General features: G+C 41.6%; 1 protein-coding gene across 9 annotated transcripts in view; it reads left to right on the forward strand.

Annotated features, from left to right (window-relative positions):
• Positions 1-16155, forward strand: part of JAKMIP3 (Janus kinase and microtubule interacting protein 3) — a 215414-nt gene that overhangs the window by 188218 nt on the left and 11041 nt on the right. For all 9 annotated transcript variants that reach the window (XM_030202974.1, XM_030202976.1, XM_030202975.1 and 6 more), the window contains exons 17-21: positions 5620-5685; positions 9523-9591; positions 9684-9761; positions 11133-11336; positions 14446-14511. In XM_030202974.1, the coding sequence (XP_030058834.1) occupies positions 5620-5685; positions 9523-9591; positions 9684-9761; positions 11133-11336; positions 14446-14511 (483 nt within the window). The remainder of the gene's footprint in view (positions 1-5619; positions 5686-9522; positions 9592-9683; positions 9762-11132; positions 11337-14445; positions 14512-16155) is intronic.

Genomic DNA, 16155 nt, shown 5'->3' on the forward strand with positions numbered 1-16155 from the left:
TTAACTCTGCACAAATGTATAAGTAACAGTCTTAGAAATGAATCAAAAGAGTCTGAAAATCAGAACATAGGGCAAAATAAACCATAAAGAAACAGAAAAAGATTTCCATAAGTACATTCCAAACCCTGAATGATGCCACTCTTTCTTTGTGTGTATTGCAAAATGGCAGCTCCTGTGTCACCAAATATACTTATTTTTTTCTATTCCTTACCCCTTTTATGTGTATTTTACAAAAGTTGTGCATCCAGTGAGCTTTTTGTAAAATGGTTAGAGCACAGGACTCAGAACCAGGGAGGCTCAGTTCAAATCTCACTGCAAGTCAATTAACCCTCTGATTGTAAGTCCTCCAGGGACAGGGAAATACCTAGGGGCTCAATTTCAAAAGAGAAAAAAGTTGAAAAAGTGGCATAAAGCAGCATTTGGACGTTTTTCTCACAAAAAAGTCCAAATCAGTATTTTCAAAACCTATTTTTAGATGTTTTTCTATGAAGTCTGTCAGAATTGGATTTAAACCACAAGGGAGTGTGTCAGGGCATTTCAAAGGCGGGATTAGAGCGTGCCTAACAGCCATAATGGAACAGAACAAAAACATCCAGGACTGAAACCAAGATGTTTTGGTCTAGACCTGTTTTCAGAATGAATAAGGCACAAAAAGTTACCTTCAATGAACAGATGGCCACTGGAGGGAATCTGGGATAACCTCCCAATACCACCCCAGTGGTCACTGACCCCCCTACCACCCCTAAAAAAAGTGAATAAAATATGACTTACCATCCTGTATGACAGCTGCAGATGTTACATTCAGGTCTATAAGAGCAGTATGCAGGTCCCTGGAGTAATATAATGGGGGACCCAGGTCCATATTTCCCTCTACCTGTCACACTTGTGGTGTAAACTGTGACCTCCCTCCCAAGGTCACCAAAACCCTACTGTACCCACATATAGGTGCATCCTTCACCCATAAGGGCTATTGTAGTGATGTACAGTGTGAGACAGTGGGTTTTGGGTTGTTTTTGGAGGGTTCAGGGGACAAGATAAGGGAGCAAAGGTGAGATGTGTACCTGAGATCATTTTTATGAGTACACAAGAAGTGCCCTCTAGGGTGCTGTCCTGGGATGTTTGGGGGACCAGTCTACTAAAAATTCTGGCTCCTCTTACATCCCAATGGCATGAATCTCTATCAGGCTTATTTTCGAAAGAGAAGGGCACCCATCTTCCGACACAAATCGGAAGTCCTTCTCTCAGGGTCGCCCATCGTTTTCAAATGCTTTCCATCACGGGGATGACCAAAGTTCACGGGGGCATGTCGGCACCATAGCTAAGGTGGAACTGGGGCATGATTAACAGATGGGTGTCCTCGGCCGATAATGGAAAAAAGAAGGGTGTCCCTGACGAGCACTTGGCCGACTTTACGTGGTCCATTTTTTCTTGCGACCATTATGGTCAAAAAACGGGGACGACCATCTCTAAGGTTGATTTAAATGTTGAGATTTGGGCGTCCATCTTGTTTCGATAATATGGGTTTCCCTGCCCCTTCACGGGGCCATCCTGCGAGGATGCCGTCATGAAAACTTGGGCACCCTATTCGATTATGCCCCTCCACGTTTTGCAATTAATTGTTTTTTTTTGGGGGGGGGGGGGGGTTAATGGACCAAAAAACAAAACATCCAAAGCACAAAACTTTGTTTGAAACAGGATTTTCAAAAAAAAAAGAGAGAGAGACATTTTTCTTTTTTGAAAATGACTTTCTTTTCTATTCAGATTTTGGACGTTTTTTCAAAACGTCTGAAATCAAACTTAGACGTCATATCGAAAATGCCCCTCCTAGTGTATCTGAATGTAACACCCTTGAATTACTACTGAAAAAGGTGTGAGGTAGCTACAACTAAAATAAGTTAACCAGTAGATTAGATACAGTTGATCTTAAATCCCATATCAGGACATACCGCGGCTATCTTTCTCAAAATGTTGGGAATGCCCCCAGTACTTAAGGCAGGGCTTTTGCAGGTACCATATATTAATGTTGTCTCTTACTATGTGCTAGCTGCAAAACCTGCACAGCTTAGTAAATGAGGGCTTAAATGCTGTAGTTGGATAGAAATAGCATCCACTTCAGAGAAATGTGCACCTATATCAATTTATCAGGACAAGATACTGGTTGATGTGTTGTCTGTTTCTACTGAATGGGCACATGATATTTTAACCTTCATACCTAATACAGAAATTGCATTATACTGACCAATATCAATATCTGATTACAAAATGTACAATAGAGGAATTCTATGAGCGGGTGCCTTTTTTTAGGTGCTCTGATGCTATGCAGTGAGAACCTATTCTATAATGGCATCTGGACACCCAAATTCCATTATAGAATATTAGCATAACTCAGCAAGGGTAGTTAAAATTTTGATGCCCACAGTTACACCAGCCATAACCTGGTGTAATTGTGGACTCTTAATTATGGCAAAGGCATGTGAAACATACAGTATACTGTAAGTTATAAGCATAACTGGCAGCCACACCTATATCCTACCCATGCTCCACCTACATAGATGCGCCTTTAAATTATGCATTATAATATGTGTGCCCTTATGGAATAGTGCTAATGGTCAGTAGCATAGCCAGGTTGAGGGTGCAGAGGGGAGCAGAGAGTGGACTGCCAATGGTGACGGAACATATTTTAAATGTGACAGATTGTGTGAAAAATAGGTGCCGGCACCATTGGAAGTCCGTTTGGGGGAGCGGCGGAACCCCGTATTACCCTAGATAGATATATGGAGGGGCATTTTCGATGAAACGTCTAAGTCCGATTCTGGATGTTTTGATTTGATTTATTGACTTGATGATATACCGCATTACACAAAAATGTATCAAACCGGTTCACAGAATTAATAAAATAAACAAAATACAAATAATCAAGTACACAAAAGCACCTAACCAAACACAGAATTAAAATATAAAAGCAATAAAATAACAAACAAATCAGTAAAACATAATGCATAACATTCAGATTGAAAAGTATTGCAATGTTATAAATGCTGAGCAGCTTATTCACAGCTGCCCATAGGAACTCTGAAAAAGCTAAGTCTTCAAAAGTTTTCTGAAACATTAAGGGCCTCTTTACTAAAAGATCTCAGGTATACATCTCATCATGACCCCCTTATATTGTATGGTGAGCCCTCTAGCAGAAGAAAACACCTACTATACCTCACTGTACACCACTACAATAGCTCTCAAGCTTGCAGGTGTCACCTATATGTAGGCACAGTAGGTATTTAGTTTATGTTGAATGGCTCACACTTTCCACCACAAGTGTAACAGTTAAGAGTGGGATATGGGCCTGGGTCCCCTTCTCTACAGTCTACTGCACCAACCACTAGGCTACTCATGGGACTTGCTTGCTGCTCTAACAGGAATGGCCATCATATGTGAAGCTGATCTTACTGCCTGATATGTACTGTCATTGTCACATCTCTGGGGTGGAAGGGAGTCAGTGAACACTGTGGGAGTAAAGGGGTTATGCCTTAATCCCACCAGTGGTCATTTGAGGGCTAATTTTCAAAGTACTTAGACTTACAAAGAGAAAGACGCCCATATTTCGACCCAAATTGGGAGATGAGCGTCTTTCTCCCGTGGGTGACCAAATCGGTATAATCGAAAGCCGATTTGGGGCGTCTTCAACTGCACTCTGTCGCAGGAATGACCAAAGTTGGTGTGGGGGTGTCGGAGGCGTGGTAAAGGCGGGACTGGGGCGTGGTTATCAGCCGAGGAGAGATGGGCGCCTTCGGCCGATAATCGAAAAAAGAAAGGCGGTTTTACCACGATTTTGGTCACTTTTTTTTTACCCTTTTTTTTCACAAACAAGTCCCAAAAAAGTGCCCCAACTGCCCAGATGACCACCGGAGGGAATCGGGGATGACCTCCCTGGACTCCCCCAGTGGTCACTACCCCTTTTTTTCCAGCCTGTATGGCAGCCTCAAATGTCATACCCAGCTCCATGACAGCAGTATGCAGGTCCCTGGAACAGTTTTAGTGGATGCCGTGGACTTCACCCAGGTGGGCCCAGGCCCACTGCCCCCTACCTGTTCGACTTGTGGTGGTAAATGGAAGCCCTCCAGACCGCCCCCCAAACCCACTGTACCCACATGTAGGTGCCCCCCTTCACCCCTTAGGGCTATGGTAATGGTTTAGAGTTGTGGGCAGTGGGTTTTGGGGGGGATTTGAGGAGCTCAGCACCCAAAGGAAGGGAGCTATGGACTTGGGAGGTATTTTACTTTTGTTTTTTACGTTTTACAAGTGCCCCCTAGGGTGCTCGGTTGGTGTCCTGGCATGTAAGGGGGACCAGTGCAATACGAATCCTGACCCCTCCCACGACCCAATGCCTTGGATTTGGTCGTTTTTGAGCTGGGCACCTTCGGTTTCCATTATCGCTGAAAAACGATACCGCCCAGCTCAAATCTGCACAAATCCGGTGCATTTGGCCGGCACAAACCGTATTATCGAAAAAAAAGATGGACGTCCATTTTTTTCGAAAATATGGTCTGTCCCGCCTCTTCACGTACCCGTTTCTGGACATAGACGCCCATGGAGATGGGCGTTCGCTTTCGATTATGCCCCTCCACGGAACTTTGTAAGTCTAAGTTCTTTGAAAATACTCTAGATGGTAATTTAGGGCACCTTTTGGTCACTTAACCCCTTGTTTACTAAAGCTTAGCTCGAGTTATCTGCAGCAGAGCCCATTTTATTCCTATGGTCCCTGCTGCAGATAATTCGAGCTAAGCTTTATTAAACAACCCCCTTAGTTGTGATTGAAACAGGTCTAGCCAAAAATGTCTTAATTTGGTCCCTAGATGTTTTTATTTTCTTCCATTATTGCAGAAAAATATCTATCTTTTGGGGCCATCCATGTCCCAGCCAGGTCCCACCCAAAATATGCCCCCATCATGCCCCCTTGAAATTTGGACAAACTGTGGAGCAAAACATCTAAAATCAGAGTATTGAAAATCACAACTTGGACATTTTTGAGAGAAAAATCTCCTTCAGCCACCTTATGACTTTTCTTGGTCATTTTTTGTTTTGAAAATCAGCCCCTTAATTGCTTGACACTAAAATAAGATGAATTTTAAGATGTCCAAAAGTTGGAAATATTAATTAGATGTGGTGCCTTTCCTTGAACAATAGTAATATGACCTCAAGAATACACTTCTGATAATGGGAGGGACATTGATTCACTGGCACAAACACTGCTGAGGAATTAAAATAATTCCAAAGCTTTTAATATTTAATTTGCTTCACCACAATCCTGAAACATCTCTTGAATAATTGAAAGTTTTCTAGGTGCACGTACTTGCTACATTTACAGTTTCTTGTTAAACCTATACTTGATTTAGTCCTGGTTTGTGTTTTTCCTGAATGTCAAATGTGTTTGCTGTTCATGTATGTCTTATAGTTACCATTAACCTCTGCAAGATTTTGTTTAATTTGTATAGCAAAAATCATTGATTTCTAGAAGACAGAGTGTCTGCAAATCTAGGTTACATATTTACAGGTTTTAGTAGCAGAAGGATGTTATCCGGAGCTATCTAATGCTTTCTCTTGTTTTATTTTGCTTTGGATCAGAACTTGACTAATGAGGAACAAGTGGTTGTCATACAAGCAAGGACAGTTCTGACTTTGGCTGAAAAGGTAAAAAGCATTTAAAAAATACTATAAATTTATCTACAGACTCTGACATTAGTACAGAATAGAATTTATTTATTTGAAAAATTTAGGGCCCTGTTTACTAAAGTGCGCTAGTGTTTTTATCACGTACTAAAACTTAGCATGCGTTAACCATGTAGATGCCCATAGGAATATTACGGGCATCTACACAGCGTGTGCTAATGCTTAGCATGCGCTAAAATTGCTAATGCACCTCTAGCACGGCTTAGTAAATAGGGCCCTTAATATACTGCCATTCACTTAACTAATACGCATCAAGGCAGTTTACATTAAAATTTAAAATTGGCCTAAACTCAAGACAAATCAACACAACACAAGACACAAAAAGGAAGGGACAACTTCCATATGAAGAGGGGCTGGGGTGGCTGGAGCTCTTCAGCTTAGGGAGGAGATGGCTAGAGGGGATGTGATGGAGATCTATAGGATGCTGGATAGGGTGGAATGGGTGGGGTGGGTCTCTTGTTTACTCTTTTGAGGAATACTGGGACTGGGGGGCACACAATGAAGCTACTAATTAGTAAATTTGGAACAAATCAGAGAAAATATTTCTTCACTCAACATGTAATTAAACTCTGGAATTCATTGCCAGAGAATGTGGTAAAAGCAGTTAGCTTAGCAGGGTTTTAAAAAGGTTTGAATAATTTCCTAAAAGAAAAGTCCATAAGCCATTATAAAGATGGACTTGGGAAAATTTACTGCTTATTTCTAGGATAAGCAGCATAAGATCTGTTTTACTCTTTTGGGATCTTACCAGGTTCTACTGACCTGGATGGCTACTGTTGCTAACAGGATAGTGGGCTTGGTGGACCTTCAGTCTGTCCCAGTATGGCAAAGTTTATGTTCTTATGTAAAATAGCACAACAGTTTTAACCAAAAAACAAGAATGATAATAGCAGAGAAACACCAGGGGACACCAAAAAATCCTACCTCCTGATCAATGCATATCCCCCCGTGACCACCTGCATGTACCAAAATATGAATGTGCCAAAATATGACATTTAGCACTCCAGAAAAATGAATGTCAATGCAAATGAACGGGGTAACAGATAAAATAACAAAACAAACAAATAAGACACAGTTATTAAAATAAAACACAGTAAAATAAGGTAAAAAAGACAAGAAGGGGCCCTTTTACTAAGTTGCACTATAAATGGGCTTAGCGCACCCTTACGTGGGTCTTTCCTGCTTGCTAAGCCCATTTCTAGCGCAGCCCTAAAATTGGCCTTTTTCTATTATATAGTGAAACCATTGACCACTTGTTTAATGTACGGTATGTAGCAAAAGTGCTTGGTCTACAAACAACATCATGATAGGGTAGCCCTAATGATCCATTAGAGCTTGTGCAAGAAAGTTTGACTTCAGAGTCACCAAATACTGGTATAACCACATGTAGAAATAGTCATAGAAAAATTTTCTATGACTATTTCTACATGTGGTTATACCATTTGAATTCAAAAGTCCCAAATTTTTATGGGACTTTTGAATTCAAATGGACGGACATTTGGAACATAAACACACCTGATATCACAGTAATCAAAAACAATACTGTGATTTTCATTGGTACTATGGTACCAAGAGACCCAAGCTAGGACACCAACTGTGCACCCTAGGGGGCACTGCAGTGGACGGCAGTGGACTTCAGAAATTGCTCCCAGGTGCATAGCTCCCTTACCTTGTATGCTGCTGAGCCCCCCAACCCCCCCAAAGACCCACTCCCCACAACTGTACACCACTACCATAGCCCTATGGGGTGAAGGCGGGGCTCTTTCCTGCCACTGAAGAGGTCACTAGACTTCCAGGGTGCACTCAGGCAGTTCCAGGAAAGCAGCAAAGGAGCCAGCCAGTCAGCCAGCCTACCTTTGCTGTGGGCTGGTGAGGGTCCACCGAGGCTCGTGGGCAGCGGGGTTGCCAGCCATCCTCAGAGCACAGATTCAGTGGAGAAATGCAGAATTCATAAGTAATGCCACACTGGGAAAAGACCAAGGGTCCATCGAGCCCAGCATCCTGTCCACGACAGCGGCCAATCCAGGCCAAGGGCACCTGGCAAGCTTCCCAAATGTACAAACATTCTATACATGTTATTCCTGGAATTGTGGATTTTTCCCAAGTCCGTTTAGTAGCGGTTTATGGACTTGTCCTTTAGGAAACCGTCTAACCCCTTTTTAAACTCTGCCAAGCTAACCGCCTTCACCACGTTCTCCGGCAACGAATTCCAGAGTTTAATTATGCGTTGGGTGAAGAAAAATTTTCTCCGATTTGTTTGTCTGTGCTGCTGCAGAATTCTGTACAAATTCTGCACTCTTCAGTTGCATAGAATTCCGGCAGGAGTAACTTACTTACCTATTTATAAAGTAGTGCCTAAGTGTTTTGGTGTGGATCTGAAAAACAGAGGCATAATGATGGGAGGGGCATGGACAGGTTAGGGGCACCTTAAAATGTGCATAGTGTTATAGAACAGTGCAGAGCTGCACCCAACTTGCATGCCAGGATTAAAACCTGGTTTCATTTGGTGTAACTCCTCGTGCCCAAAGTCAAGCGCAGTTCCCAGCACTATTCTAAAAAGGCCACCCATCCCAGAACGCCCATTGTAGAATACTGTTCAGTTCCAATTTTGTTCAGCACTGAATTTTAAGCGCCATTTACTGAATCCAGCTCTAACGCTGTGGCCACTAACACAGAAAGAAGTGGAGGTGTGATTAAAATTTTTGTATTATGTGCAGCTTTAGCAGTTAAAACACATTAATGAAACATATGTTAAGCACATGTCACACTTCTTCTTCTTTCTCAACCTCCTAACATGAAATTCAGCAGTTGGTGTTCAACGCAGTAGTTAGAATATGCTGTTAACATGTCACATAAACTGTTTTATGAGCTCTGCGCCAAGAGTTACTGTGAATTAAAAGCCCTTCCAATTAAGGGCCTCTTTTATCAAGCCACGATAGCAGTTCCGGCACGGCAGTGACAATGGAGCCCATTCAAAGTGAATGGGCTTTGTCGGCATTACCGCACCAAAGCCACTAGCGGCTTGATAAGAGACCCTAATATGTTTTTCTTGCTGGTAGAGGGGTTTCTAGGGTTTCCAATACATAATGTCGATATAATCTGGATGCATTATTAGTAGAAGTACAGTTCTTGCTGGAATGGAGGAGTAGCCTAGTGGTTAGTGCAGTGGACTTTGATCCTGGGGAACTGAGTTCAATTGCCACTGTAGCTCCTTGTGACTGTGGGCAAGTCACTTAACTCTCCATTGCCCCAGGTACAAAATAAGTACCTGTATATATGTAAACAGCTTTGAATGTAGTTGCAAAATACCACAGAAAGGCAGTATATATCATTTCCCTTTCCCTATCTTTTTAAGAATGTGTTCAGTTCAAAAAGAAAGAGCAACTTAATCAGCTGAACATATTGTTCTTTAACAAACAGCTAAACAGTCATTCTAGGCAGAATATGTCACCCATTAAAGATATATTACAGGGTTGGGGGTAGATCGGAGGGGAGGGAGAAAGTTGTTAAAACGGTTGTTGACAGATCTTGTCATTGTTTTTTATTTTGTGTGTTTTGCTGTTGGCATTATTGTATCTGCTGGTTCTTGGATGTACATTATGCTGTTGTCATCAATAAAAATGTTGAACTCTAAAAAAAACCCCATCATTAAGCATGTAGCATCACCTTGGTTGAGTCTCTCCATAAATCCCAATAAACAAATAAATAATTTTTAATAAATAGTGACTGATAATAAAAGATTTAGGACTTAACACTGTTAGTCCTAAACTTTGTTTTTGGGGTTTTTTTTCCATCTAGTGGTTACAGCAAATTGAGGTGACAGAATCTGCCCTGCAACAAAAGATGTTAGACCTTGAGAATGAAAAGGTAGGAGTGATCTCACAAAAGGCTAGCTTAGCTACTACATGCATGGCTAGTTTTTGATATAGGAGGATTAACATATTCCATTATATCTTTAGGAATCATTCAGTAAACAGAAGAGCTATCTGGATGATGAACTTGACTACAGGAGGCAGTCTTTAGACCAAGCTCACAAGGTAAAAATAAACTGGTCGTTATTCAAAACTATTTAACCGGACAGGAACAGCTTCTGGACAGTTAAATAGCATTTTAGCGCCTAACCGTGGATATTCAGCGGTATATAACTTATCTCCATTGAATATTTGCAGTTAGCAGCTAACCGGCTATATCGTGCAACATAGTCAGTTAGGCATGGATATTCAGCACCAAACTGGCTATCTTTAGTAGTTAAAATAGGCTGCATAAATATAAGGACTATCTTTAAGTGTTAAGCATGTAGGGCTCCTTTTATAAGCAACAGTAAGCCCAATGCGGGCTTACCACTCGCTATACAGGAAGTACTGCCAGGCTACCACAGCAGCCTGGCAGTACTTTCCACCTCCAGCGTGCTGTCATTTCCGGTGCTACAAAAATTTATTTTTGTAGCTCCAGAGTGTACCTGGTTACCACCGGGTTAACATGGGAGCCCTTACCGCCACCTCAGTGGGTGGCGGTAAGGGCTCCCCCCGAAATGGCCTTGCGGCAATGCTTTACTTGCTGCATGGCCATTTCCTGCAGGAAGGCGAGACTTCCCTTTTACCAGCTGCGGTACAAGGGGCCTTGGCGCACATGTAAAACACATGCCAACACCAGTGCCGGCCCCCTTTTGCCGCAGCTTGGTAAAAGGGGCCCTTAACCGGTTAGTGCTGAATATCAGCTTAACTGGCTAAGTTGTTGCAGTCAAAAGTGAAACCGGATAAACAATGCCAGTTGCCAGATATAGGTTGACATTGAATATCCAGTCTGAGCACCAGCGTCAGGTGGTCACTACACCACTCAATGCTGGCTGGATATCAGTGGGAATTTATCTAAGATGATTTAGAGGCCCTTTTACTAAACTGTGGCAAATACTGGGCGGTTTAAAGTGCAGTAACTGCTAGTGTAAATCCACTTTAAGAGACTTTGCAGTAAATTAGCTACAAGGTAAACCACGCATTAAGGAGGCATTTTTATAAATGCTGCTACAAATTAGGGCAAGGACATTTTCAGTTCCTGTGGTGATGTTATCTTTGATTGATTACATATAATGGAGATACCCAGATCCAAAAATGCTAACATGTAATCAATCAAGGATAAAATCACTACAGGCACTGAAAATGTCCTTATCTCACCAGCAATGCAATTCTTGACTCCTGAGGTAGGTGGTTCTTTCCGCCGAAACATGGCCCTGTGTCGGGTCTCTGTTTGGTGCAAAAAAGGTGATTTGATCAACACTTCCTGCGTTGAAGCTAGTGTTTGCACTCTCTACTTTTCTGCTTTCCTTAGAGGTGTTTTTCCTGTTTGTTGCGGACTCTGGTATTATAGAAACAGGCATGTCCCAAACTAATTAAATTGTTTGCATCTCACAGCACATTCTGGAACTAGAATCCATGCTGTATGATGCCCTACAGCAGGAAGCTGGAGCCAAAATGTCTGAAATTCTGTCAGAAGATGAGAAAGAGAAGTTGAAGAATGCTGTGGAGCAGTGGAAACGTCAGGTCATGAGTGAGCTTCGAGAGAGGGATGCCCAGATACTGAGAGAAAGAATGGATCTTATCCAGCATGCACAGCAGGTAAAACATTAGGATTTAAAGGCACTTTTACAAAGCTGTGGTAAGCACTAATGCATGCTTACTGCAACAAAAAATGCCTTAGCACAGGGCATGCTCAGGCATCCTGTGGTAATTTTGAGATTAGCACACACTACCCACCTGCTGTGGTCAGGTGTGGGGGGGGGGGGGGGGGGGCAGCTGTAATGGTCCATACCAATATTTGCATGTAGATGTGTAAATTATATATTTCTAACAACAACAAAGTATTTATGTACCCAGATCTGTCCTGGGGTCTCCCCAGAGAGTCAGGTTTTCAGGATATTCATATTCCATAGGGATTTTCATTTTCAAATAAGATTGTGGATCCATTGATAGAATGTTTAAAAATTGACCCACGATAAGAATAGTGACTTTTATGAGCACTGTTTAGCAGAGCATGTGAACGGATGTGTTTTTGTCAGCTCCCGCAAGGCCTAAATTTCATTGCATGCAATACTATATTTATTTATTACATTTGTACCCCGCGCTTTCCCACACATGGCAGGCTCAATGCGGCTTACATAGTAACAATATAAAAAATTACAAGCCATAAGAAGAATATACAATTTGTGTTAAACGTAATATTAATGGGGTTAATGGATAAGTAAATTGAACAAAGGAGGAATTAGTTGCAGAAGGAAATGAGCGTTAGGAGGTAGGTGTAGGAAGATGGAGAGGATTAGATATGGAATAGCAATAAGGATAATGGGAAACATGGCCAATATATATTCATTCCCTACTCGTATTTGCATGCTTTTCTGATGGCATCTATCAAGTTGCAATAAATTCTCTACTATACAATCAGCTAAACAATCAAAACTGGATCCTCCATCTCCGCAAAAGACCCCAAGCATGAAAGATCCCACGGGATTGCTTCTCCCTGCCTCGCCAATGGAGGAACTTGCAGAGATTAAAGAACTGCTCCAGTCCAACATTAGTTCTATAAAAAGACCTATGCTTTTTCAAACATTTAGTCTACTGGACTTGCATACAGCTGCGCTTGAAGAGAGGTCCCTGATGGTGGATAAACACAATAAGGCCATTTACCATCTACAACTGGACTATGAAGATCTAGCTAATGGCAGCAAGAAGAGTAATATTTAGATTGTTGGCCTACCTGAATATGTGAAGCCAGAGACCCCATCAGATTCTGTGTAAAATTTATTCAACATCTTTTACAATTGCACCTGGATCATTACTAGATCAAGATTTTATAAATGAAACTTTATATTTGTTATAGAATTTTTCCTTTTTAATGATCTCTCAGCAGTTTCTAATGTTACAAAATGGGATGCAATGAAAGCTACTTAAAGAGGGTTTATAATTTAATATATAGCCAAGAAATGTAAACAAACTTCTAAACTCAAAGACAAATTGGAGACCCAGATCAAGCAGTTAGAAAGTCAACATGCTTCAACTAATGACCCTCAGATTTATAATAGCCCGTTAAAACTTAAATATAGATATAATACTATCTACTAAAAGCTACGAGAATGGTACGGGATTTGCGTTACAAGACGTATGAGGAGAGACTTGCTGACCTGAACATGTATACCCTGGAGGAAAGGAGAAACAGGGGTGATATGATACAGACGTTCAAATAGCTGAAAGGTATTAATCCACAAACGAACCTTTTCCGGAGATGGGAAGGTGGTAAAACTAGATACAAGATTGAAGGGGAGCAGACTCAAGAAAAATGTCAGGAAGTATTTTTTCACGGAGAGAGTGGTGGATGCTTGGAATGCTCTCCCGCTGGAGATGGTGGAGAGGAAAACGGTAACGGAATTCAAACATGTGTGGGATAAACATAAAGGAATCCTGTTCTGAGGGAATGGATCCTCAGAAGCTTAGCGGAGATTAGGTGGCAGAGCCGGTGGTGGGAGGCGGGGCTGGTGGTTGGGAGGCAAGGATATTGCTTGGCAGACTTATACGGTCTGTGCCAGAACCGGTGGTTGGGAGGCAGGGATAGGGCTGGGCAGACTTATACAGTCTGTGCCCTGAAAATGACAGATACAAATCAAGGTAAGGTATACACAAAAAGTAGCACATATGAGTTTATCTTGATGGGCAGACTGGATGGACCGTGCAGGTCTTTTTCTGCCATCATCTACTATGTTACTTTGTATGTTACTAGCTTATTTTCGAAAGGGAAGGACGCCCATCTTCCAACACAAATCGGGAGATAGGCATCCTTCTCCTAAGGTCGCCCAAATCGGCATAATTGAAAGCCGATTTTTTGCATCCTCAACTGCTTTCCGTTGCGGGATGACCAAAGTTCACGGGGGCGTGTTGGCAGTGTACTGAAGGCATTTTTATTAACCATCAATCTCTATGGACACCAAGAAAATTATTTCATATTGGACATTTACCAACTGAATACTGTTGGCATTGCAATGCAGAGCCTGGTACTATGATACATATGATATATTCATGTACAAAACTGAAATCTTTTTGAAAGTCAGTGTGGGACACCATTAAGGATATTGTCCATCTTACAGTTGATCTTTCACCATCTATAGTTCTCTGGACGAGTAGTGCTTTCTCCACACCTCTCTCCATCGACTGTATTAAACTCTTGGATTTGCAATTAGCACTAGCTCTTAAAGTAGTAGACACCCATTGAAAACATTGCAGTAATATTCAAAATAACTTACGGTGGCATACAGTTTGTCTCTCTTATAAATTTGAATTAGCTAGTTCACGTAATACATACTAGACACTTTGCAGTTCTAAAAATGTGGTCCCCATTACTACTACTATTTACTACTATTTAGCATTTCTATAGCGCTACAAGTTGATGAAAATGTATGAATGTATTAGACGCTAATATCCCACCCTTGTGCTTTGTTCACTAGTTTTGTTAATGTTATTCTTTTCTGAAAATGTTAATAAAGAGTGTTTGAAAAAAAAAAAAAAGAGTAGCAACTTTTGGCACTTCATACATTCTTGGATATCTTTCATTGTAAATCAGTCTCCATGTCTAAACAATGCCCTCTATATTTAACTTTTTAGAGGAAAAATATTACTCATTCCATTTTTTTGAATGAACAAGATCGGTTGTTTTGTTAATGTATGTTTTTATATTCCTCAGCGAATAAAGGAGCTAGAAGAAAGAATTGAAGGTCAGAAAAGACAAATAAAAGAACTGGAGGAAAAGGTAATTAATGAATATTTTCTAATTTTATGGAGAGATTATTTCCCTTTTTTAACACCTCCAATAACTGTGTTAAATGAGTGAGTTATAAATTGCTTAAAATAAATTAATAATTTTATTCTTAACTTATGGCTTTCCTCAACAAATTCTTTGTTATGGGTAGAAAAAGAAAGCTGATCCTTATTAATTGTGCTCTTAAGGTTAGATAGAAGTACTCATACAAACTAATGACATTAAGATGAACTACATCTAGTTCAAATTTAGGGTCCTGTTTACTAAGGTGCGCTAGCGTTTTTAGCACATGCTAAAATTAGCACACATTAAAATGGTGGCATGCCTATAGCATACTTAGTAAACAGGGCCCTTAATGGGCAGTGTGGGGTTTCCCTGAATGTGCTGGGTAAACTGGAAGATCTTGGAAAGGAAAAAAATGGATTTTATTTATTTACTTGATATACTACTCAACAACAACAACAAAAAATCACATTTGAGCAGTGTACCACCGAATTACAGAAAATCAATCAGACTGATATTCAGTCTGCAGCAGTCAGCAAGGTGCTACCATCATAGGCAGAATTCGACTTACATAAGAATATAAGCATAGCCATACTGGGTCAGACCAGTGGTCCATCTAGCCCAGAATCCTGCTTCCAACAGTGGCTAATCCAGGTCACAAGTACCTGACAGAAACCCAAATAGTAGCAACATTCCATGCTACCAATCCCAGGGCAAGCAATGACTTCTCCCATATCTGTCTCAATAGCAGACAATGGACTTTTTCTCCAAGAACTTGTACAAACATTTTTTAAACCAAGGTATGCTAACCACTGTAGCCACATCCTCCGGCAATGAGTTCCAGAGCTTAACTATTCATATTCAATGACAGGCCTAATCAGGGCACCAGCATAAAATACCCGTGTCTTGGCCAGCTGCCGGAAGATATGACATGCTGGCTGATATTCAGACTAGTGCCTGGATAATTGGCTGGATAAAAATAGGACAGCTTGTTTGCTGTGCTAACTTTATCTAGGCATTTACCTAGTTTGAGGTTTGAAAACTGTACTTTGTAAATCCAAGCTTCACCCAGACTCCACCCCGGACCACCCTGACACTAACCAGATACTGCCATGATTTTCAGCAACACTATATGGTTATTTAGGGGTCCTTTTACTAAGCTGCAGCAAAAGGGGACCTGCACTGCCATCAATACGTGTTTTTTATGTGCGCCAAGGCCCCCTTTTATTGCAGTGGGTAAAAGGCTGGGGTTTTTTAAAGGAATGGTCGTGCGGCCATATCGGGGGGTGCTGGAGCACTTACTGCCACCCATTGAGGCTGTGGTAAGGGCTCCCATGCTATCCCAATTATCTGTCCAATTACCGCCATGTAAACACCAGGAAAAAGGGCCTTGCATTAGTGGCGGGGGCCGTTTTTCCCACGCACCAGGGCCCTTTATACAGCAGCGGGTAAATAGACCTCAGGCATGCGACAGGTCATGCAACAGGGAGCCCTTACCGCCACCCACTGAGTTGGCGATAAGGGCTCCCGCGCTAACCCGGCAGTAATCGGGCAGCGTATGGCGATGCCAGATTACCACCGGATAACCGCCATGCAAGCCATTTCCAGGGGGTTTTCCCCCGGAAATGGTGC

The sequence above is a fragment of the Microcaecilia unicolor genome, chromosome 5 (genome assembly GCF_901765095.1).
Source record: "Microcaecilia unicolor chromosome 5, aMicUni1.1, whole genome shotgun sequence".
Lineage (NCBI taxonomy): Eukaryota > Metazoa > Chordata > Amphibia > Gymnophiona > Siphonopidae > Microcaecilia > Microcaecilia unicolor.